This window comes from Schistocerca nitens, chromosome 9 (genome assembly GCF_023898315.1).
Source record: "Schistocerca nitens isolate TAMUIC-IGC-003100 chromosome 9, iqSchNite1.1, whole genome shotgun sequence".
NCBI classification, from domain to species: Eukaryota; Metazoa; Arthropoda; class Insecta; order Orthoptera; family Acrididae; genus Schistocerca; species Schistocerca nitens.
The window spans coordinates 289,815,214-289,840,922 of NC_064622.1; the positions used below are offsets into that span (position 1 = coordinate 289,815,214).

A 25,709-nucleotide genomic window follows, 5' to 3' on the forward strand; every position below is an offset into this window, starting at 1 on the left:
CAGAGAGGAAGCACACACACACAAGTAGCTTCCAAATGTATTTAAACAACATTAAATGGATAACAGAATTAATACATCTACTCTACATCTACATCTATACTCTGTGAGGTGCATGGGTGAGGGTATGTCCCACTGTACCAGTTATGAGGGTTTCTTCCTGTTCCATTCACATATGCAGTGCAGGAAGAATGAATGTTTCAATGCATCTGTACATGCCGTAATTATTGTCATCTTATCCTCCTGATACCTATGTTAATGATATACAGGGGATAGTAATATATTCCGAAAGTCATTTGAAGCCAATTCTTAAATCTTTGTTAGTCGACTTTCTCAGGATGATTTAGTCTACCTTCAAAACTCTTCTAGTTCAGTTCTTTCAGTATCTATCTGACACTATCCCATGGATTAAGCAAAATTGTGACCATCTATGCTGCCCTTACCTGTATACTTTCAATATCACCTGTTAGTTCTATCTGGTATAGGTCCAACACACTTGAGCACTATTCTAGAAGTGTCTGCATGAGATGATTTGTAAGGAATATCCTTTGTAGACTGATTGAACTTCCCCAGTATTCTACCAATAAACCAAAATCTACCACCTGCTTTACCCATGACTGAACCTATGTGATCATTTCATTTCATATCCCTACAAAGTGTTATACCCAGGTATTTGTATGAGTTGGTGAATTCCAACAGTAACCGATTGATATTATAGTCATAGGACACTAGTTTTTCTGATTTTGTGAAGTGGCATAATTTTACATTTCTGGACATTAAGAGCAAGTTGCCATTCTCTGCACCACTTTGAAATCTTATCAAGAATTTACTGAATATTTATGCAGCTTCTTTCAGTTAGTATTTCATTACAGATAACTGTATGATCTGCAAAAAAGTCTGATTTTACTGTTAATACTGTCTGCAAGGTCATTAATGTCCATTGTCAACAGCAACGGTCCCAACACACTTCCCTGGCACACGCCTGAATCATCTGCCAATGACTCTGCATACAAGATAATATGCTGCATCCTCCCTACTAAAAAGTGATCAGTGCAGTCACAAATTTCATTTAATACCTCATATGATCATACTTTTGACAATAAGCATCAGTGTGGTACTGAGTCAAATGCTTTTTGGATATTAAGAAGTACTGCATCTGCCTGATTGCCTTAATTCAGAGCCTTCAGTATGTCATATGAGAAAAGTAATAGTTGAGTTCCACATAGTCAATGTTTTCAAAATCCATGCTAGCTGGCATTGACGAGGTAATTCTATTCACGATACTTCATTATTTTTGAGCTCAGAATATGTTCTACAATTCTAAAACAAACAAGTGTCAAGGATACTAGACGGAAGTTATGTGGATCACTTCCACTGCCCCAAAGGATTAAGCACTGACTACTCATCTGGTTCAACTACAGAATTGATAATTATTCTTTGTGACAAGTTTGTAGGTATAGAGCAATAGGGATAAAGTAAAAAAAATGTTTAAGATCCGAACAGTGGAGGACCATAACTTACTTCAAGCACTTAAATGCATATTGAGGGAGTAGCTAATTTGTACAGTTCTTTATAAACTCTAGTTAGAGTAGTTCAGTGTCAGGTACATTACAGTAATTGCTTGTTAATGTTCCTTTGTGGATAGTCTGCATGTAATGGTTATGTCATGACAGTAAATGGCTGACGACTCATTTACATGAAGCAATATTAAGTACAAATGCCACATGCAAACATTTCTCTATTATTCTTACCAGTGGCAGAGATTGGTGTAGATACTGATACACTTTCTCTTCTACATTATATAGTACTTTCTGATGTATGCAGTCAACTGCTAAAAATGCTGTATCTCTTCTGTTACTAGTTTGTATATGAGACAGGTCATAATGATCTTCTGAAACTGCCACAGGAACTTCATTTGGGTGTCAGTCATACTTCTTCCATCTGACTCTTTACTGTTGCATGTCCTTAATGCACTGATACCACTTGATGAATTCTTCAGTTGTTGTGACATCCTTTACAAAAAGAGCTTGGTACATGTCTTCTGTGACATCTTTCGTCAAATATGAGATGTTATCATCTCCAGATTTACAATATGACATAGGGCCTACACATTCCCTATGTTAGATTCTCATTTCCCCATTATGTTGAATCCTGCTCTTCAATTGGTCTTCTGCTAAGTAAACATGCTGCTGATTGTTACCAAATCATTTCTTCACTTCAGCCTGGAATCTGTTCCAGCTCTCAAATTACTTTTCTATGTGCTTGAATGACTGCTAGGCCGCACCAGCCAAGTAAAAGTACACATCTGTTGAACATAACATGTCATCTCTCCAATTGTATTTATATCCTCAGTCAGTTACATTCAGATATTTCAATGGGTTCTGACCAGCATCTCCAGAAAACGTCATCTCTCCAATTCCATTTAGATCCTCAGTCAGTTACGTTCAGATATTTCAATGGGTTCTGTCCAGCATCTCCAGAAAGCAATGATGGATACCTGATGTACAGCTGACTTGTTCCTGTTTTGGAATGCATTGAATATATGGACCTCAGGAATGATGTACTGTTTTTATTCCAGTTTCTGTCCAGGTTGGTAACAGTTATTATGTTGTTTAACTGGAGCCATGGTAATGTAGATGTTTTGTAGTACCTGATGTCTTCACCAAATAATTTCAAGTCATAACCAAAATCAAATCCAAACCCAAAGACACATTTGTCTATGAAGTACAAAACTTAACACAGAAACCACATTTAAAATGAATGCTAATGTACAGATAAGCTCCTGGATGGAGCCTGCTGCTATTTTTACAAATATGGAATATTCCAGAATATACAACCATAATAAATTTTGAGAACCTTCCAGAAATGATGGCTGTTACGTCACAAATAATTGCTGATGGTTGGGTATGAACTGACCTGTGGCACGCCTGGAATCAGTATTAACCACTACAGCACACTGCATGCAATATGGCTTGTGACAATATAGAAAATGCAATACTATCACTAAAAAATAAAACATCAGCGAGGTTGCATGGAATACTAACCACACTGTTTAAAACCAGTCATTAAAATAATTATGCAGTCACTATCTAAAATAGTTAGTCAGTCAGAAAGTTGTTTTCTGGATGCCCAAAGAGAGAAAAGAATGCATAGCAAACTATTGTCCAATCTGTCTCTTTTCATCACTCTCCAAAATATTTTAAAAGGTTGTCACAATAATAATTCAATATATTTCAGAAAAACTTAATATAATTTCACACAATCAATATGAGTTTCAAAAAGTAAAGCACAATATCTGTAATCAACAAATTTTTATGGGAAATTAGTCCTTTCTAGACAATTTTTTGCATGACACAGCAGTTTTTTGTGGTCTATAAAAGGCTTCTTTTAGTGTGAAAAGCTGCTTGCTACATTCAAAACTAGAAAAATATGGATTTAAAGACATTGCATAAGAATGGTTTAGGTATTATCTAACCAGTCAAAGACAAAGAGATTCTCAAATTCAGGAAATTATGCTTCAGAATGGAAAACCATATCACAATAAGTCCTGCAACATAAAATCCTAGATCTCATTCTGTTTCTGTTTTACGTACACAATCTACTGATTAATAGATTAGATTAGATTAGATTTACTTTCATTCCAATTGATCCGTAGTGAGGAGGTCCTCCAGGATGTGGAACATGTCAGAAAAACAACAATACATGACAAATATTTACAATTAAAACAAATAAGCTAATGTACCATTCCACAGGTCCCAAGTGGAATGATCGTCATTTTTTAATGAACACTAAGAGTAATTTTACAAATACTAATGCACTGAATTTAAAATAAAAAAAGTTTTTTATTTATTTATAAGGTAATACAACTACTGTAATACTTATTTACAATGAACACATTACTGCACTGAAATGGTGCAGAAGTTAGATTATACTAACACACACACACACACACACACACACACACACACAAATTTTCAATGAACACATTACTGCACTGAAATTGTGCAGAAGTTATGTTGTACTTATATACAAATCAGTTGGTTTTACTAATAAATTCATCAATGGAGTAGAAGGAGTTGGCCACCAATAAATCCTTTAGGCTTCTCTTAAACTGAATTTCATTGGTTGTTAAGATTTTTATGGCTGCTGGCAAGTTATTGAAAATGTGTGTTCCTGAATAATGCACACCTTTTTGTACAAGACTAAGTGACTTTAAATCCTTGTGAAGATTATTCTTATTTCTAGTATTGATTCCATGAATTGAGCTGTTGGTTTGAAAAAGTGATATATTTTTAATGACAAATTTCATTAAGGAATAAATATATTGGGAAGCAGTAGTTAGTATCCCTAGTTCCCTAAACAGGCTTCTGCAGGATGTTCTTGAGTTCACACCACATATAACTCTCACTGCACGTTTTTGTGCCCGGAAAACTTTAGCTTGGCTTGATGAATTACCCCAAAAAATAATCCCATATGACATTATGGAATGAAAGTAAGCATAGTATGCCAGCTTTTTCATTTTTATATCCCCTATGTCTGACAAAATTCGCATTGCAAACAGAGATTTGTTAAGACGCTTCAGCAGTTCTGTGGTGTGCTCCTCCCAGTTGAATTTATTATCAAGCTGTAATCCCAAGAATTTAACACTGTCCACTTCTTCTATCTTCTTGTCATCGTATGTTAGACATATACTCTTGGGACACCCCTTACAAGTTCTGAACTGCATGTAGTGTGTTTTTTCAAAGTTTAGTGACAAAGAATTGGCTAGGAACCAGTGATTAATGTCCACAAATATTTTATTGGCTGATCTTTCTAAGACTACATTTGACTTGCTATTTATTGCAATGTTTGTATCATCGGCAAACAAAACAAACTTGGCATCTGGTAATGTTACTGATGAAAGGTCATTGATATACACAAGAAAAAGTAAGGGCCCCAAAATGGAACCTTGTGGGACCCAACATGTAATTAGTTCCCAGTTGGATGAGGCCTGATAGCTTGATACATGTCTCTTTCCTAATAACACCCTTTGTTTCCTGCCAGAGATATAAGATTTGAACCATTTTGCAGCATTTCCTATTATACTATAATATTCTAGTTTACTTAAAAGGATATTGTGATTTACACAGTCAAATGCCTTTGACAGATCACAAAATATACCAGTTGCCTGCAATTTTTTGTCTAATGAATTAAGCACATTTTCACTGTAAGTGTAGATAGCCTTCTCAATATCAGAACCTTTTAGAAATCCAAACTGTGACTTTGACAGTATGTTATTTGAGATAAGATGGTTATAAAGACGACTGTACATTACTTTTTCGAAAATTTTTGAGAATGCTGGCAACAGTGAAATTGGACGGAAATTTGATGCTATTTCTTTATCTCCCTTCTTAAACAGTGGCTTAACTTCAGCATATTTCAGCCATTCAGGAAATATTCCACTAATAAACGACTGGTTACACAGATAGCTTAATATGTTACTTAGCTCAGAATCACATTCTTTAATTAACTTTGTTGATATTTCATCATACCCACTAGATGTTTTTGATTTTAAAGATTTTATGATGGACATTATTTCTGTTGGGGTAGTGAGGGTCAAATTCATATTAAGGAAGTTACTTGAAATGTCTGGTCTAAGGTAATCCATAGCAGCATCTACCGAACCTGACAACCCCATCTTGTCAGTAACAGTTATAAAATGTTTGTTAAAAAGTTCTGCAACACTATACACATCTGTCACCAATGTATCATTTACTCTTAGTGCTATTTGTTCCTCTTCATGCCTGGTTCTACCGGTCTCCTCCTTCACTATATCCCATATTGTCTTTATTTTGTTATCTGATATGACTATCTTTTCCTTGTAATATATTTGCTTTGACATCCGTATTACAGTCTTTAATATTTTGCAGTATTTCTTATAATGTGCTATAGCATCAACATTGGAAATGTTTCGGAGTGACAGATACAGTTTTCTTTTTGTTTTACAAGATATCCCTATTCCTCGAGTAATCCATGGCTTCTTTGTAGACTTTGCTCTAACCTTGGTAAGTTTTGGGGGAAAGCAGTGTTCGAATAAGGTAAGCACTTTATTAGCAAAAATGTTATATTTTTCATTCATGCCATGAACGCTGTAAACATCAGTCCAGTGAATGTCTCTGAGGAGTGTCCTAAAATAATCAATTTTTGGCTTACTGATTACCCTTTTGAGCTCAGATTTAACAGATTTTATATCCTGTTCAGTATTAACATTTAACAGAAGGAACTGCATGTCATGGTCTGAGAGGCCATTGACTATTGGTTTTGTAATATAATTTTGTTCATTGGACTTTTCTATAAAGATATTATCAATGGCTGTTTGTGAGCAAGTGGCTATCCTAGTGGGGAACTTTACTGTGGGAATTAAGTTGAATGATAGTGTTACTAACTCAAACAAGTTCTTATTGGGAGAGTCTTTAAGGAAATCTACATTGAAATCACCAGCAACCACTATTTCTTTGTTTTTGGTTGTTAAATGGGCCAGTACAGCTTCAAGGTGGTTGTCAAACAGATTAAAGTTACCTGCAGGTGCTCGATATACACTTAATATTATGAAGGATTTTTTGTGAAATTCTAATTCTGTTGCACATGCTTCCATATGCTGTTCTAGGCAAAATTTATGAATGTCTATGTTCTTAAATTTATGACAGTTCCTGATGAATGTGGCAACTCCTCCTTTCTCCATTTCTGATCTACAAAAGTGAGATGCTAACCTAAACCCTGTAACACTTAAAAGTTCTATACCAGTGGTCACATGATGTTCAGAGAGGCAGATTATGTCAGCTGGGTTTGAAGACTCTAATTCATCTATGCAGATAGTTAATTCATTAATTTTATTTCTCAGTCCTCGAATATTTTGATGCAATAAAGATAGCTGACATTTCTCATTGACTGAGTTAAGATTGGGTGGAGTTAAAATATCTGCTGACAGTTGAAAATTCTTAACCAATGGCTGTTTATGCTGATGTAATAAGCTGGAATTATGTTTTTTGATTTCTTTCTCAAACTGAAGATTTGTCTCAGTTCTAACCTCTCTTAAAATTTGCTTTCTTTCTGTCCTCCCTACCCTAAAAAAGGGTCTTTTCTGAATCCTATAACCACTGGTATTTTACCACTCATGATAGTGCCTCCCCCCTTTAACTTTCCTGCTATTTCCCCAGCCAATTTACCCTTCCCCTTCCTGTTGAGGTGAAGGCCATGCCTAGTATAATCCCACCTACTGAGAGAATCAACAGGAACCACACCAATGTGTGACCCCGCACCCGACATGAGCAGCCGTTCCAGCTCCAAATTAACTCTCTTGACAGAAGAGTTCAAATGAGGTCGGTCATGGCGCCCAAGAACAGATACAAACTCAACACTAGTGACTGTCACTGAGTTTCATTTGCAGATGACATATCTGTGATACTGAAACTAACATTACTGTGCAAATTTCTGAAGTTGGTGTAAGTAAGAAAAATTAGATAACTGATTTAATCTAAATATGTTGAAATTAAATATGGAGAAAAATCAGATAATGCAGTATAAAACAAAACAAGCAAAATTAAATTACATCCAAATCCATCACAAAAACCTAGATTGGCAGGAAGCTACATGTGGGAAAGTCCAAGAAAATCAGTTGAATAAAAACTTGTAATTGGCCTCACATGCACAGTACATCGTAAATAAGTTAATAGTCTGGAATTCGTAATGACAATATTATATAATGCAACTAGTACGATTATAAGGAACATAGTATATCACAGCTGATTTGAATTAGTAATCTACATTATGTTGCACAGTTTCTAGTTGCTGGGTAAAATCAGTAATAACGTGTGGAATTAAATATTGCAGGAGCTCGGAGAAAAGTACTCCCAAAAATAAGTACAATGTGAAGTGAAAAATATTATGTTGACCACTTCAAAAAAATTCAGGTATACAGTATAATTGTATACAATATAATTTACTGAACATCTATGAACTTACTCTCTCTGTTCACAGCAAGCATGATTTATTTGAAACAAATCAATTTCAACATGATTACAACACTAAGAATCAAAACAATTTTATGCTGCCTACCTGCCATTTAAAGTTTTCAGCTCAAAGTACACAGTACATGGGTATGAACATTTACAACAAAGTAAAATGAAAAGATTTGTTGAATGTTAATTTTACAGAACTAAAAAACTTACATGTTAAACTGGTGCAGAAATGTTATTATTCACCTGAAGAGTTTATAAAGGATGATTTGAAAATTTAAGCAGGAGAGAGTAGGTGAGATTGAATACTTGAATTTAAAAGTTTTTAGTTAAAAAAATGAAAAAAAAGTTGTGTATACAGTAAAGAGTATTATATCAATGATACTTTAAGAAACACTATAAACTAATTTTTGTGCAGTCACAAAACCTCAGTGTCAATTATATATTTCCAATAAATTTCATGAGCAACATTTTATGTCACCAAAAATCTGTGTTCCCTGAAACCTTGAAAGACCATGAGCATACAAACCATTAGAAATTCATTTTCATCACAGCCAGCTCCGTGAAGACCAGCAGGTACATCAAAACGGTCAAAAGTGACAGATATGTTTCTGCCTGCTGGTACATTCACATTCCACTGGCATACAACATTATTTTTCCAAACGTCATCCATTAGAATTGGAACTTGTGGACTGTATTCCAGAATTCCAGAGGGCAATTCCAAAGAACCTCCACAGTCTGTAAATGGATAAAATGAGTACTGAAACATATAATTTAACCACAAAGATAGACGTTTAAATATATATTTCAACACATAAAAATTAGAATTCAATAACTTTTATAAAATTTTATATTCATTTCATATGCTGTTGTGATCTTCAGTCCAGAGACTGGTTTGAGGCAGCTCCCCATCCTACTCTATCCTGTGCAAGTTTCTTTATCTCCCAGTACCCACTTCAACCTACATACTTCTGAATCTGCTTAGTGTATTCATCTCTTAGTCTCCCTCTACAATTTTTACCCTCCACATTGCCCTCCAATACTAAATTGGTGATCCCTTGATGTATCAGAACATGTCCTACCAACCGATCCCTTCACCTAGCCAAGTTGTACCACAAATTTCTCTTCTCCCCAATACTGTTCAATACTTCCTCATTAGTTATGTGATCTACCCATCTAATCTTCAGCATTCTTCTGTACCACCACATTTCGAAAGCTTCTATTCTCTTCTTGTCCTAACTATTTATCGTCCATGTTTCACTTCCATACATGGTTACACTGCATAAAAATACTTTCAGAAACAACTTCCTGACATTTAAATCTATACTCGATGTTGACAAATTTCTCTTCTTCAGAAACGCTTTCCTTGCTATTGCCACTCTACATACATTTTATATCCTCTCTACTTCAACCATACTCAGTTATTTTGCTCCCCAAATGGCAAAACTTATTTACTACTTTAAGTGTCTCATTACCTAATGTCTCATTTTGCTTTTGTTTATGTTCATCTTATATCCTCCCTTCAAGACACTGTCCATTCTATTCAAGTGCTCTTCCAGGACCTTTGCTGTCTCTGACAGAATTACAATTTCTTCTCCTACTCCAAATTATTCTTTTGTTCCCTTTACTGCTTGCTCAATATACAAACTGAATAACATCAGGATTAGTCTACAACCCTGTCTCACTCCCTTTCCAACCACTGCTTCATTTTCATGCCCCTCAACTCTTATAACTGCCATCTGGTTTCTGTACAAATTGTAAATAGCCTTTTGCTCCCTTATTTTACCCCTGCCACCTTCAGTATTTGAAAGAGAGTATTCCACTCAACATTTTCAAAATCTTTCCCTAAGTCTGCAAATGCTAGAAAAGTAGGTTTGCCTTTCTTCACACTATCTTCTAAGATAAGTCGTAGGGTCAGTATTGCTTCATGTGTTCCAACATTTCCACAGAATCCGAACTGATCTTCCATGAGGTGGGCTTCTACCAGTTTTTCCATTTGTCTGTAAAGAATTCACGTAAGTATTTTGCAGCCGTGACTTATTAAACTGATAGTTCGGTAATTTGCACATCTGTCAACAACTGCTTTCTTTGGGACTGGAATTATTATTGTCTTCTTGAAGTCTGAGGGTATTTCGCCTGACTCATACATCTTGCTCACAATATGGTATAGTTTTGTCAGGGCTGGCTGTCCCAAGGATGTCAGTAGTTCTAATGCAAAGTTGTCTACTTCCGGGGCCTTGTATCGACTTAGGTCTTTCAGTGCTCTGTCAAACTCTTCACACAGTGTCATATCTCCCATTTCATATTCATCTACATCCTCTTCCATCACCATAATATTGTCCTCAAGTACATCACCCTTGCATAGACCCTCTATATACTCCTTCCACTTTTCTGCTTTCCCTTCTTTGCTTAGAACTGTGTTTCCATCTGAGCTCTAAATATTCATACAAGTGGTTCCCTTTTCTGCAAACGTCTCTTTAATTTTCCTGTGGGCAGTATCTATCTTACCCCTAGTGAGATATGCCTCTACATCCTTACATTTGTCCTCTAGCCATCCTTTTTACCTGATTCACTTATTGAATTTTTATATTTTCTCCTTTCATCAATTAAATTCAATATATCTTCTGTTACCCAAGGATTTCTACTAGCCCTCATCTTTTTACCTTCGTGATCCTCTGCTGCCTTCACTATTTCATTCCTCAAAGCTACCCATTCTTCTTCTACTGTATTTCTTTTCCCCATTCCTGTCAATCATTCCCTAATGCCCTCCCTGAAACTCTCTACAACCTCTGGTTCTTTCAGTTTACCCAGGTACCATCTTCTTAAATTCCTAACTTTTTGCAGTTTCTTCAGTTTAAATCTACAGTTCATAACCAATAGATTGTGGTCAGGGTCCACATCTGCCCCTGGAAATGTCATACAATTTAAAACCTGGTTCCTAAATCTCTGTCTTACCATTATATAATCTACCTGAAACCTTCCAGTATCTCCAGGCTTCTCCCATTATACAACTATCTTTCATGATTCTTGAACCAAGTGATAGTTATGATTAAGTTATGTGCAAAATTCTATCAGATGGCATCCTCTTTCATTTCTTTCCCCCATTCCATATTCACCTACTATGTTCCCTTCTCTTCCTTTTCCTACTATCGAATTCCAGTCACCCATGACTATTAAATTTTTGTCTCCCTTCACTATCTGAATAATTTCTTTTATCTCATCATACAGTTCATCAATCTATTCATCATCTGTGGAGCTAGTTGGCATATACACTTGTACTACTGTGGTAGGCATGGGCTTTGTATCTACCTTGGCCACAATAATGCGTTCACTATGCTGTTTGTAGTAGCTTACCTGCACTTCTAATTTTTTGATTCATTATTAAACCTACTTCTGCATTACCCCTATTTGATTTTGTTTTTATAACCCATATTCACCTGACCAGAAGTCTTGTTCCTCCTGCCACCGAACTTCACTAATTCCCACTATATCTAACTTTAAACTATCCATTTCCCTTTTTAAATTTTCTAACCTACCTGCCCAATTAAGGGATCTGACATTCCACACTCCGATCCATAAGACGCCAGTTTTTTTCCTCCTGACAAGGACGTCCTCCTGAGTAGTCCCCGCACAGAGATCTGAATAGGGGACTATTTCATCTCCAGAATATTTTATCCAAGAGGACAACATCATCATTTAACCATACAGTAAACCTGCATGCCCTCCGGAAAAATTATGGCTGTAGTTTCCACTTGCTTTCAGTCGTTCGCAGTACCGGTGCAGCAAGGCCGTTTTGGTTAGTGTTACAAGGCCAGATCAGTCAGTCATCCAGAATGTTGCCCCTGCAACTACTGAATAGGATGCTGCCCCTCTTCAGGAACCACATGTTTGTCTGGCCTCTCAACAGATACCCCTCTGTTGTGGTTGCACCTACAGTACGGCTTTCTGTGTCGAGGAATGCAAGCGTCCCCACCAGCGGCTAGGTCCATGGTTCATGGAGGGACATTTCATAAATCAACTGAAATTTTAAAGTATGATATCTCTATCACAGAGTGTTTGAGTAAAACAATATTCTTGATCCACATGTATAGAAATGGGAGGAGGAAAGGAGGAAAAGCCGGCCCAGATGAAAGGAACAAGCAGGTAAAAGAGACAAAATACAAAGAACTAAAGGTTCTTCATAACTAGTACAAAAACTAGACTCCAGTTGTAAAAGACTAAGGATATGAAAAGGAAGGAGTATTTGAGAAGGGAGTAAAACAGGGTTGTAGCTACCCTCAATGTTATTCAATCTGTACATTGAAGAAGTCTTAACATAAATCTTGTTTTGTGTATTTGCTTCAATTCTCATAAGGAATTAGCAACTTTTAGCCCAATAGATTAAAAGACAATCAGCAGCTTCATTTAAAGTTATTTTTTCACTGCCTTGTAATACATTGCACGAGAAAAAATGCAGTCCCACTGTGAATGCTGTTCTTGAACATAGGATGAGTTGGTTGTAAGCAGCTGGAAATCACCCTGACTACTGTCAAATGATTGGCAGCTGTTGCAAACCGGTGTGGTGGAAGAGCTCCCATGAGTCGTGTGCCTGTGATATTGGTGTCAGAGGTACCTAAAGTATTATCCTCTGCTGCGTCCTCTCCAGAAAGTACAGGATCTATAATTACTCATCCATTTGAATGTGAGTGGCTTCTCAACAACAGATTTAGGCATCCTGTACAGAAGGACAGAGACCAGGGAGGACTTAGGGTGTTGTACCAATCCCACTAACCAAAAAGTTTCAGGTGCTTTCTTTCACTGAAATTGAAACTGAGCCAGTGGGACTCACTTCACTTGCTTTTGTGAAACCTGTTTTGTCCGGTGTCAAGAGAAGGCAAATGCAAAATCATCAGCAATTCAAGCGTAATGCAAATGATGGGACCACTTAGGGAAATGGCTAAGAAGGGGGCAGGAAAGGACACCAGGGGCACTCAGTGTGTATGCCTGGGGGCCTCATTAAAACTCTTGAAGAGGTTATTTCAACAGCCCCTGAGAGAACAGGATGCAACCAACTGCAGATTGTAGTGCATGTTGGAATAAATGATGCCTATTCTTCTGGATCCAAGATCGTACTTGGATCATTCCAGTGACTGGCAGAAAAGGTTGAAAAGACCAGCTTTGCACATGGAGTTTCAATTAAGCTCACAATTTGTAGCATTGTCCCCTTTATTTATTTATTTATCTCTTGTTCCGGTGATCCATGTTGTGGCACTATCACAGGATATGGAACGTGTCGATTTTACAAGCTTTTGGCCATAATTTATGGTAATACATAAAACAAAACAGAAACAGTAAACAGTAACTACAAAAAATACATTTTAGAGACAGATAGAGATTACAAAAACAAAAACAGTAAAGAGTAACTTAGGTCCAACTACAAAAAATACATTTTAGAGATAGATAAAGATTACAAAATAATAAGTGTTACAGAGGAATAAATAGTGCACAATATATGTTTACAATAAAAAATTCAGTATTACAAATACAAATTTGGGCATATATTTGCAATTTACAATACAAGGAATGTTAAACACTGTAGTTCAGGATCTCCTCTATTGTATAAAATGATCCTTGCAATAGGAACTGCCTTAAGGTTTTTTTAAACAAGAAATCATCATCTACCAAACACTTAATTCTTGAAGGGTGGGCATTAAAAATCTTACAGCCACTTAAATGGACTCCTTTCTGCACCATACTTAGATTTGGCTGTTTATAGTGGATATCATGTTTCCTTCTAATATTGTGACTGTGATATGCACTATTCAGCTTAAAGATGGATTTTTCTTTCCTTATGAAGCACATCAATGAGAATATATATTGCGCAGTGGATGTAAGTATTTCACGCTTTTTAAAAATATTCCTGCATGTGGCTCTAGGACGGACTCCAGACATGATCCTTATGGCTCTTTTTTGTACACACAGTACTTTTTTAGCCAGTGGCTGATTTCCCCAAAATATAATACCAAATGCCATAATTGCATGTGTTATAACCTCAAGTTGAAAAATATATTTCAAGGAAGACGCAATACATGAAAGTCACAGATCAAGTAAACAGAGTAAGATGTGTGTACACTTTAAGAGTCAAATCATAACTGAGTCCGAGTCTAGCGGCCGCGGGCTGGCTGGCCGCTTAGTTGGCGCTGCTGCTGCATGGCTGGCAGACAGTGCTGCATATATAGGACATACGTAACTGCGCGGCGGCACTTTGAAAGATCGGCGAGTCACAACACTTTTCCCCCCTTTGAAGTCTTGATGGAGGCGGCCTGTAGATTGCTAACGTCCATAGGTGTTGTTTGACTGGCCGTAAAGTCTCGAGGAGGAAGCTTCCCGTACGGACGGAAGTGTCCCCGATGATAATGTGTCGAGATGACAGGAGACGTGGGGGTCGAATCTGCTGGGGCCCCGTGTACCAATCTGCCCATTGCGGCAAGCCCAGTTGTTATAACAGGAGACATGAACGATGTGTCCACGTCCATAGAAGAAGGAGAGTAGAGTTGCTCCAACAGATAATGGTCATCTGGTTCCTGCATGGGCACGTCTCCTGGTGGCGTCAGTTCTTGTGCTGGCACCGATATGATGGTGAGAGGACTGCGTTTTGAGTAAAGAGAGATTCCAGTATCCTGAGCGTCAGATAAAGCCGAAGGTGGTGTAGCAGCATTTGGAACAGGCGTTGCCGGCACACGAGGCCGAAGCTGGTCCGAATGATGCACTGCAACACCCGTGTCCATCTGGATTTCATACAGGCATTGGCCATGGTGTCGTAAGATGCGGCCAGGACTCCATTTTGGCCACCTGCCATATCCCCGTACCCATACAAGATTGTCGGTGGTGAACCGGCCAAGCGAAGGCACCCGCGCCCGTGAGGTGGAGGGCCGCAGAAGATGAAGTAGCGTGCGGGGCTGTTGGCCATGTAAGAGCTCAGCCGGGCTGTGGTCACCCATGGGGGTGAAACGGTAAGAAGCCAGAAATTGGAGAAGTGCATCATCAGCAGCGGAAGAAGTCAGGAGTTTCCTCATCTGAGCCTTAAATGTGCGGACCAGTCATTCAGCCACACCGTTTGACTGTGGATGGAACAGAGGGGCCATGACATGCATGACACGTGACGGGCACAAATTGCAGACCATTATCAGTAACAAGAGTAGAGGGAAGGCCTTCCAAAGAGAAAATGCGAGCTAGAGCATTGGTGGTTGCCGCGGTGGTAAGCGACATGCAATGGACAATGAACGAGAAGCCAATAAGTACCTAAAAAGGTCCCGCGAAGTCAGCATGAATACGCTCCCAGAGCTTCTCAGTGGAAGGCCACGGTGACAAAGATGACTCTGGGGAGGCGGCCTGTGACGCACATGGGCCGCAGGCAGCAACCATGTGTGCAATTTCAGAGTCGATGCTAGGCCAGTACACATGACGGCGCGCCAGAGATTTTGTGCGAGAGACACCCCAGTGCCCTTGGTGAAGGAGGCACAAGACCGAAGCATGCAAAGACGCAGGTACCACAATACGAGGTGAAGCATTTTCGGTGGAAAGGAGGATAACACCATCCCTAGCCGTGAGGCGGTAACGCAAAGCGTCGTAGTTCCGCAACGGATCAGAAGTCTTAGCAGACGGACGATCTGGCCAACCTTTCTGAATACAGCATAAAACCTGTGAGAGGGTAGGGTCAGAAACCATAGCAGCCGCCAGCCGGTCCCTGGTGATGGGGAACCCACTCACAACCCGCTGCTCGGCAACATCTAGGTGGAAACACAAAAGTTTGTCCCTATCAAATGCCAGATCAGGACCCATGGGAAGGCGAGACAGTGCATCAGCATTCGCATGTTGAGCCCATGGCCAGAAATGAATCTCATAATTGCAACGAGACCAGTAAAGAGTCCAACGCACTGTCGCCTGACAAACAAAGTAAGAGCCTACGGAATATCAGACCAGCTGTGTGGCTGGATTGAAGAGTTTTTAGCAAACAGAACACAGCATGTTGTTATCAATGGAGAGACGTCTACAGACGTTCAAGTAACCTCTGGCGTGCCACAGGGGAGTGTTATGGGACCATTGCTTTTCACAATATATATAAATGACCTAGTAGATAGTGTCGGAAGTTCCATGCGGCTTTTCGCGAATGATGCTGTAGTATACAGAGAAGTTGCAGCATTAGAAAATTGTAGCGAAATGCAGGAAGATCTGCAGCGGATAGGCACTTGGTGCAGGGAGTGGCAACTGACCCTTAACATAGACAAATGTAATGTATTGCGAATACATAGAAAGAAGGATCCTTTATTGTATCATTATATGATAGCGGAACAAACACTGGTAGCAGTTACTTCTGTAAAATATCTGAGAGTATGTGTATGGAACGATTTGAAGTGGAATGATCATATAAAATTAATTGTTGGTAAGGCGGGTACCAGGTTGAGATTCATTGGGAGAGTCCTTAGAAAATGTAGTCCATCAACAAAGGAGGTGGCTTACAAAACACTCGTTTGACCTATACTTGAGTATTGCTCATCAGTGTGGGATCCGTACAAGATCGGGTTGACGGAGGAGATAGAGAAGATCCAAAGAAGAGCGACGCATTTCGTCACAGGGTTATTTGGTAACCGTGATAGCGTTACGGAGATGTTTAGCAAACTCAAGTGGCAGACTCAGCAAGAGAGGCGCTCCGCATCGCAGTGTAGCTTGCTCGCCAGTTTTCGAGAGGGTGCGTTTCTGGATGAGGTATCGAATATATTGCTTCCCCCTACTTATACCTCCCGAGGAGATCACGAATGTAAAATTAGAGAGATTCGAGCACGCACGGACGCTTTCAGACAGTCGTTCTTCCAGCGAACCATATGCGACAGGAACAGAAAACGGAGGTAATGACAGTGGCACGTAAAGTGCTCTCCACCACACACCGTTGGGTGGCTTGTGGAGTATAAATGTAGATGTAGATTTAGATGTAGAACGCTGGAGGCGGTGTGCAGCCTTGTCAGGAAGTGACGTTGATGGATGAAACAAGGAAACATGTGGTTTGTGATCCGTAACAAGATGAAATTTGGATCCATAGAGAAAAACACCAAACTTATGAAGAGCATAAATAATGGCCAAAGCATCTTTTTCAATATGAGAATTCTTTTGTTGACACCCGTGAGCTTTTTGGAGGCATAAGCAATGGGTTGTTCAGAACATCAGAAAAACGGTGCGCAAGGACTGCACCGACCCCGTATTGAGAGGCATCCGTGGCAAGAACAAGATATTGGCCAGGTTGATAAGCAGCAAGGCACAGGGCCTGTTTCAACATAGTCTTCAATTTCTGAAAAGCTGCATCGCATGATGCGTACCAGTGAAAAGGCACGTTATTATGCAACAGGCAATGCAATGGCTGAGCCACCGAAGCAGCAGACGGTAAAAACTTGTGATAGTATGCTATTTTCCTCAAGAAGGCCTGCAGTTCCTTAACAGATGTAGGGTGAGGAAGGGCATCAATCTCAGCGACAGTTTGCTGAAGCAGACAAATACCATCCCGAGATAGTTGAAACCCCAAGTACGTGATAGATGCCTGAAAAAATTTTGATTTCTGAAGATTACATCTAAGACTGGCAGTCTGTAAGACATGAAAAAGTGTGCAGAGATTTTGAAGATGTTCGTCAGTGGTGGAGCCAGTGACAACAATGTCGTCCTGGTAATTTATACACCCAGGAACAGTGAGCAATAATTGTTCCAATAATCGCTGAAAGAGAGCAGGGGCACTGGCAACCCCGAATGGCAATCGTTGGTATTGATAGAGGCTCAAAGGCGTGTTAAGGACCAGAAACTGCCGGGAAGCAGTGTCGAGAAGAAGTTGATGATAAGCTTCTGACAGGTCAAGTTTAGAAAAATACTGGCCTCCGGCAAGTTTAGTGAGCAATTCTTAAGGTCGAGTCATAGGGTAAGTGTCGATAAGGCATTGAGCATTTACAGTGGCTTTGAAATCACCACAGAGATGAATATCACCATTTGGCTTAGCAACAACAACGACAGGAGAGGACCACTCCCTGGAAGTGACAGGAAGCGAGACCCCTGAAGCAGAGAGACGATCCAGCTCCTGTTTGACCTGATCATGAAGGGCCACAGGAATGGGCCGAGCCCAAAAAAACTTAGGCTGAGCAGTGGGTTTGAGCATGATATGAGCTTCAAAGTCGGTTTGCATGGCCTAACCCAGGAGAAAAAAGGGACAAAAATGTCATCGACAAGGAATCCAATTGAGCATAAGGAACAGCATCAGAGACGATATTGACAGAGTCATCTATCGAGAACCCAAAAACGCAAAAGGCATCAAAACCAAAAAGATTCTCCACGTTACTATGGTCGACCACAAATATGGGAACAGTGCAAATGACAGATTTGTAAGATATCTCAGCATCAAATTGTCCCAAGTGAGAAATCTTCTGTTTATTGTAAATCCGTAATTGCCTAGTGACAGGTGACAGAATTGGAGAACCCAGCTGAAGATACGTCTGAGAATTGATGATAGTGGCAGCAGAACCAGTATCCACCTGCATGTGAACATCTCGACCAAGTATTTGGACAGTGAGGAATAACTTCCCTGAAAGGGAAGAAGTACAATTGACAGACAACACAGAATCAGAATCAGTGTCATGTTCATGAACATCATGTATGCAGTCGGATATGCAAACGGACGACACATGACCCATTTTTTTGCATTTGTGACACACGGCCCAACGCTGTGGACAATCTTCTCGTGAATGTTTCATAAAACACCGCAGACATGAAGGAGGTTGCCGTGGGTTTTTCTGCAGTTTTTTAGGGGTTTGTTTACGGTTAGGCCGAGGCTGTGCTTGGGAGCGTACTGTGGCCACACCGGGTGCCGGGGACATGCCACATGCTCCGTCAACATTGCACAGAGGTTGTATTTCCCCGATGTCGCCCCATGCCTCTATTTGCGCTCCAGTGACGTGAGAAATTTCAAAAGACTGGATGATGGTTAGGACTTCATCTAGAGTCGGATTTGCCAACTGAAGGGCATGTTGCCTAACTTCTTTGTTGTGCGCCAATCGGATAATAGCATCCCGTACCATGGAATCGGCATAGGATTCTTTGTGAACTTCAGTAACAAATTGACACTTTCTACTGAGGCTGTGAAGTTCAGCAGCCCAAGCGCGATAGGATTGATTCAGTTGTTTTTGACAATGATAAATGGCAACACAAGAGGCTACCACATGCGTTTGCTTTTGAAAATAGACAGACAGAAGTGAGCACATTTCAGCAAAGGACAAAGATGCAGGATCTTTCATAGGAGCAAATTGCGACAACAACTGATACATTGGAGGTGAAATCCGTGAAAGGAACAGAGACTTACATGTTTGTTCATCCGCGACATGAAATGCCAAGAAGTGCTGTCGAAGACGTTTTTCCTAATCAGACCAGTCTTCCGCCGTGTTGTCGTAAGGAGGAAAAGGAGGTAGAGACAACGATGAGAGACGCCCCGCATTTGATGCCGCGACGAAATCACGAATCACTTTTGTGAGAAGCATTTGCTGTTCTATGAGAGGTTGCAATAGTTGCTCTAAAGTAGCCATGGAAACATGTGGGTCAACGATGGAAAAGAAAAATCACTACCTCGTCGCCAATTGTTATAACTTCAAGTTGAACAAATATATTTCAAGGAAGACGCAATACATGAAAGTCACAGATCAAGTAAACAGAGTAAGACATGTGTACACTTTAACAGTCAAATCATAACTGAGTCCGAGTCTAGCGGCCACTGGCTGGCTGGCCGCTAAGGTGGCGCTGCTGCTGCATGGCTGGCAGACAGCACCACATGTAGAGGATGCGCGTAACTGCGCGGCAGCACTTTGAAAGATCGGAGAGGCACAACAGCATGAAAGTAACCATAATACGCTGAATTCATGGTTTCCATATTTCTATAAGAAGAAACAATGTGCAATGCGTATGTTGCTGAACTTAGTCTTTTGCATACATCCAGGATGTGGTGTGACAAATTCAGTTTGCTATCAATGTGCAAGCCTAGGTATGTTGAGGAAGGATCGACAAATGAGGAACAGTGATGGTGTATTTGTCACAGTAGACAAGAAACTTAAATCCACCAAGAAACAAACTGAAGCTATATGTGAGAATGTATGGTCAAGACACAGTGCTAAGGGTGGGCATAAAATGATAATTGGATCCCTCTATCACCCACCAGACTCATCTCCTGATGTAACCAAAACTTTATAGAAAACTTCAGTTCACTTGTACGTAAGTACCCCAATCATACTGTAATCGGTAGTGGAGACTTTATGGAGACAAATCATCCAATGACTAATTTGGAAAATTACAGTTTTGTTAGTAGTGGGTGTGATAAAGACATCCTGTGAAACATTACTAAAAGACTTCTCTGAAAACTACCTAGAACAGATAGTTAAGAACCCCTACTCATGATGGAAATATATTGGATCTAATGGCAACAAATAGACCTGCCTTCTTTGAGGATGTCCACATAAAAACTTGTATCAGTGACCATGATGCAGTTGTGGCAACAATGATGATGATGACCAAAGTACAAAGGACAACTACAACAATCAGAAAGATATATATGTTCAGGAAACTACATAAAAAATTGGTAGTGTCATATCTCAATGATGAATTTGAAACTTTTTAACACAGGGCTGCAGCATGTAGAGGAAGTATGGCGCAAATTTGAAAGAACTGTTGATCATGCACTGGACGGATATGTACCCAGTAGAACAGTTCATAATGGAAGGGAACCTGTAAAGAAACTTCTAAAGAAACAGAGGTTAATGCATAACAGATGTAAAACAAAGTGTAGGGCCATAGATACAGAAATGCTGAATGAAACGAGTTGGGTGTCAAGTAAGCAATGCATGACGCCTTCAATGGCTACCATGCCAGAATATTGTCAAATGATATTTCACTAAGCCACAAGAAATGCTGGTCATATTAAAAGGCTGTTAGTGGCACCAAACATACTGTTCAGTCCCCTTGCCCAAATTTAATCCTTGTACCACTGAAAAGATAAATGAAATAAGTTTTGGTGTCAGTGGTGTTGAAAAATAGCTGAAATGATTAAAATTGAGCAGAGCTCCAGGCCCAATGGAACCCTACCAGTTTCTGTACTGAATTTGGTGCAGAGTTAGCACCTCTTCTAATTACAATCTGTTGTAGATCCCTTAAACAAAACACTGTACCCAGTTCTTCGAAAAAGACACAGGTCACACCCATCTACAAGAAGGGTAGTAGAAGTGAGTTACCTTAGGTTTAGACCAGGTAGGTTATTGGAGCAAATGATGTGCTGTAAGGATAGCTTTCATCTGCATATCTCAGAAGGGCTGGTGGTGGTGGGGAGGGTCCAGACGGCATGGATTGTGCAGCAGTCATTGAAATCCCGCATGCTGTGCTCTGCTGCATGTTGTGCCACTGGGTGGTCCATCTTGTTATTGGTAACAGTTTGGTAGTGGCCATTCATTCTGGTTGACAGATGGTCGGTTGTCATAGCAATGTAAAATGCTGTGCAGTGGTTGCAGCTGAGCTGGTATATAACATGACTGCTTTCACTGGTGGGCCGGCCTCTGATGGGGTAGGATAAGCCTGTGATGGGAGAGGAGTAGGAGGTGCTGGGTGGGTGGATTGGGAGTGTCTTGCATCTGGGTCTTCCACAAGGGTATGGCAAGGGATTGGGGGTAGGAGTAGCACAGGGATGGACTACGATGTTGTGGAGGTTAGGCGGCTGGTAGAACACCACTTTGAGAGGGGATGGATGTACCTTGGGTAGGATGTCCCCCATTTCAGGGCATGATAATAGATTATCAAAGTCCTGTCAAAGGACATGGTTCAGTTGTTCCCATCCCAGGTGGTATTGGGTGACAAGCGGGATGCTTCTATGTAGTTGGTTCTTGGGATGGGCGTAGGATCAGGTGTGTGTGGGGATATGGCATGGGAGATCGGTTTGTTTATTACGTCTTGAGGGTATTGCCTCTCTGCAAAGGTCTTTGTGAGGCATGAGACTTCTCATCACTGCAGATGTGTCTTCCATGGTTGGTCAGGCTGTATGGGTGGGATTTTTTGGAGTGAAGATGGTGGCAGCTGTCAAAGTGCAGATCTGTCCCAATTCATACCACCATCCAATCGTAACACTCCCACACTCCTGCCTAACCATCCCCTATCATGTGGGCATCATATGCACCAGGTGCCACAAGTATCAAATATCTCCAACAGAAATCACTCTGAGCTAAAATTGTTACAGACAATATCAATAATACATTAGGTATTAAATATATCTAAAACAGATAATGTTAAAATTATAACAATTCCACAAAAATTTTGCAAAGGTTTTATTACATCATCTGTAATCTGTTCATTTTACATATTTTAATCTTTTGTGCTATGCACCATAATCACCAGTTGTTTCAGAAGATTCAATTTGCTACCTTTATTTTAAAGATACAAGATTGTAAAATGTTCTTGAATTGCTATTAAAGGGTGCCAGTTTCATAAATGTGCATGACTCCATTTTGAAGTTAAAATGGATCTTTTTGTTCACTGTACCTCACTTTGAAGGAACTACCAGTTTGATGGATACAGTTTGTATCACAAGAGGTGCTACTGAAATTTGTAGCTGCCTGCTTTATCCTATCTATACATCTACTGCTTTTTTAATACATCTTTATCCTTAAATGGCTTAAAAATGTTAGCTACGTTCTGTGACAAATTACCACAATACGGAATCAACTCTTGACAATGTGCGCAGTATTTCTACCTTGTTTTCAGCAATTTTTGGTTTTATTAATTTATTCATAGTATTTTCTGATACTGTGTTGTGTAAATACCCTTTATTTTTTCTTGCATTATGAATGTTTTCTTTTCCTCATTAGTAATAAGAAATTGGTACAGCACCACAGAAGATGGCAAAGATAGGCTTTTAAAATAATGCTTGTAACAAAAGAATGATGTCAGGAGAATATTCAATTTTTTTAACAACTTTTATTTCAGCCTTGCATGAGAGTACATATGGTTTAGACCTCACACAAAAAGGATGTGTAAATTTACTTGGGCATCAACAATCTGTGCAGTAAATGGTATGTGTGATAAAAGTGCAAAAGTAAATTATATATATTAAGAGGTATCATAGATGTGAGAATAGTTTTATTTATTATGCCAACACTGTTCACAAGCTTGACTTTTGTCTGCAGCCATAAGAAGAGGCAGTAATTTCTTCCATCCTGCAAGACATCTTAAGATATATATTCCCTAACCATCAACAGAAAATGAGAGGTAACATCAGCATAACTTAATAGTGACTGCTATTTTATATATACATATATGTGTAATAATCAGAACAATTGACTTTTTGTTAAGCATCAAGTTGCTGCAAAATACTATTTTTGTGACTTCAGTATTGGTACATTGCATTGTATTTTTCTTACGTTGCGAGGAAGATAGTTCTTGGGACAAAATTTAGTTCCAATAAGAATTCATACTTTAATTCTAATACTGCAAGTAGTAATTGTCTCTCATTACATAAGATTTCATGCCAATTCATGCTTTTTGTGTTAGCTGTTGGGCTGCCTCCCAGCACGGTAACTCCAAAATTGATCAACAGAACTAATACAATGGGTGACTGGTTTTCAAGGGCAAAGTCATAGGTAAACATGAACAGACTTTTTCGAGTGAATGTTAAATGAACATACACAAAAATGTTGTTATTATTGTGGAAAAGAAAAACTGATCTTCGTCTATTTTCTTATTGTATGAGTATGAGTGCAACAAAAGCTATATTATATGAAAACGAGGAGCAGGGAATTAAAGGGACCAATTTATCAAACAACAGGAGACATAAGTTAGCTGCTTGACTATGCAGCAGAGAAGGTAGGAAATTTCCGCAATAGCTTGCATAATTATGCTTAGTAGTGCCTCTCTTCTCATATTTAGCTTCCTTTCCTTTTTCTTCACAGTTTCCCTAGCAGAAAATTTATTAATCGAAAGGATCAGAAATCATACCAAACTTTGACTCATCAGTATAGTGTCAATTATTATGAAAATTTCAATCTTTTGTGTTGTAATACTTTTTGACAAATTGACAGGAATTTATCAAAATGCAACCATGAGAGATAGATATCACAGATGTAACAAATGACAGCACAGATACACAGACAAACTATGGCAATACCATGACGACTATCAATGAGACTCTTTCACACTATTTCCCAAAGCAATATATCGCTGCTAAATGAAGCAGAGGAATGTGGAACAGCAATGTATTTTGATAACATAGGACAGACACCGATTATCGGTAATCCGAGTATTAACATGCAAAGTACAGCTAATAGCAACAATAATAGTACCACCAACATGCTGTTACAGAGATTACTGACAACTGAATGATATCAACATGAAATTCAATACAGTTGCACAACAGCTTAGTAACGTGAACACAAAATAAAGCAGTTTGTTGCAAGGTTTTACAGATTTCAAAACAGGACAAAAACAGGTGTTGGAAGATTTCCAAAACAGTAACACACAAAAATTCAATGATCTGACAGAAAATTTACTCATGAAGATATCTGAAAATTTAAAGGAAATGAAAAAAACAATTGAAACAGGAGGTTATTTCTGAAGCTAGAAAAAGCATTGATGTTTGAACGAAAAGGTAGGTTCAGTTAGTGACAATCAAGAACACGTAGACAGAAAATTAAAGAAAATCACAGACACAAATAATAGTATAAGAGCAAATCAAAACCAAATGTCTAATACTAGAAAGAAAGTGACCAATACTGTCAACAAGTTATGCAAGGACTATGAAGGTTTACCATTGGCAGTAGAGGAGTTGACATTATGAGTACAAAGCTTGGAATTAGAGCCTCAATGTGACAAAATAGAAAGAACTGAGATAGGGAAAAATTGCGACATTATAACCAAAAGAGCAGAAGCAGGTACCTTGGATCAAAGTAGTGCATTAGTGCAGAAGGTAGTATCTGAATGTAAAGCATATGTAGACACAGTAGAAGAGGCCATGAAGAAAGGGGAAACTGAATCATCAAATGAACTAGGTCATGTTGCTAATATTCATCTCCTTGTGCCTAAGACAGATGCATGTAATAGTTATCCACATCTGGTCACAAGCCTGATAGCAAGCACAAGTGAAGATTGAAAAATTTGTAATTTACCTACAGCAGTACCTACAACACATGTGCAATTGCCACACAGCGCTCCACACACTTGTAACAACACACCGATATCTGATAATGCCGCAAGTTTAACAAGGGTTCTTTAGACATAGGCAGGTTCCCAGATATTCAATAGATGGGAAGCAGATGAACCCGGTAGTTTTTATCAGTGTGTTCTGCAATGTATATTCACGTAACTGGACAGATGCTCAAAAGATAAGATTTGTTGTTGGTTACACCCTATGTGACATTCTTTTGTGGACCACTGAAATGGCAGAACATTGTCACAGTTGCAAGAAATTTGAATGTGCTTTCTTAGACAAATACTGGTCAGAAGCCATTCAAGAGAGATTAAGATGTGAAGTCTTTAACTCGGCTCCATTCAATACCAAGCACAGAAGCTTCCGGGGCGATTTCAAAAGGTATTGATGTAAAACCAGATGTTGGGCCAATCCCATATCACAGGTGGATGTATTGAAAATATTAAAGAGCGGACTTGTGCCACACATAAGGGAAAAATTAGTAA

General features: G+C 39.1%; 1 protein-coding gene across 1 annotated transcript in view; it reads right to left on the bottom strand.

Moving 5' to 3' along the window:
- LOC126204186 (cubilin-like) overlaps nucleotides 1-25,709 on the bottom strand; it is a 1,516,445-nt gene that overhangs the window by 533,642 nt on the left and 957,094 nt on the right. The window contains exon 42 of the mRNA XM_049938590.1: nucleotides 8,521-8,729. Coding sequence (XP_049794547.1) covers nucleotides 8,521-8,729 — 209 coding nt within the window. The remainder of the gene's footprint in view (nucleotides 1-8,520; nucleotides 8,730-25,709) is intronic.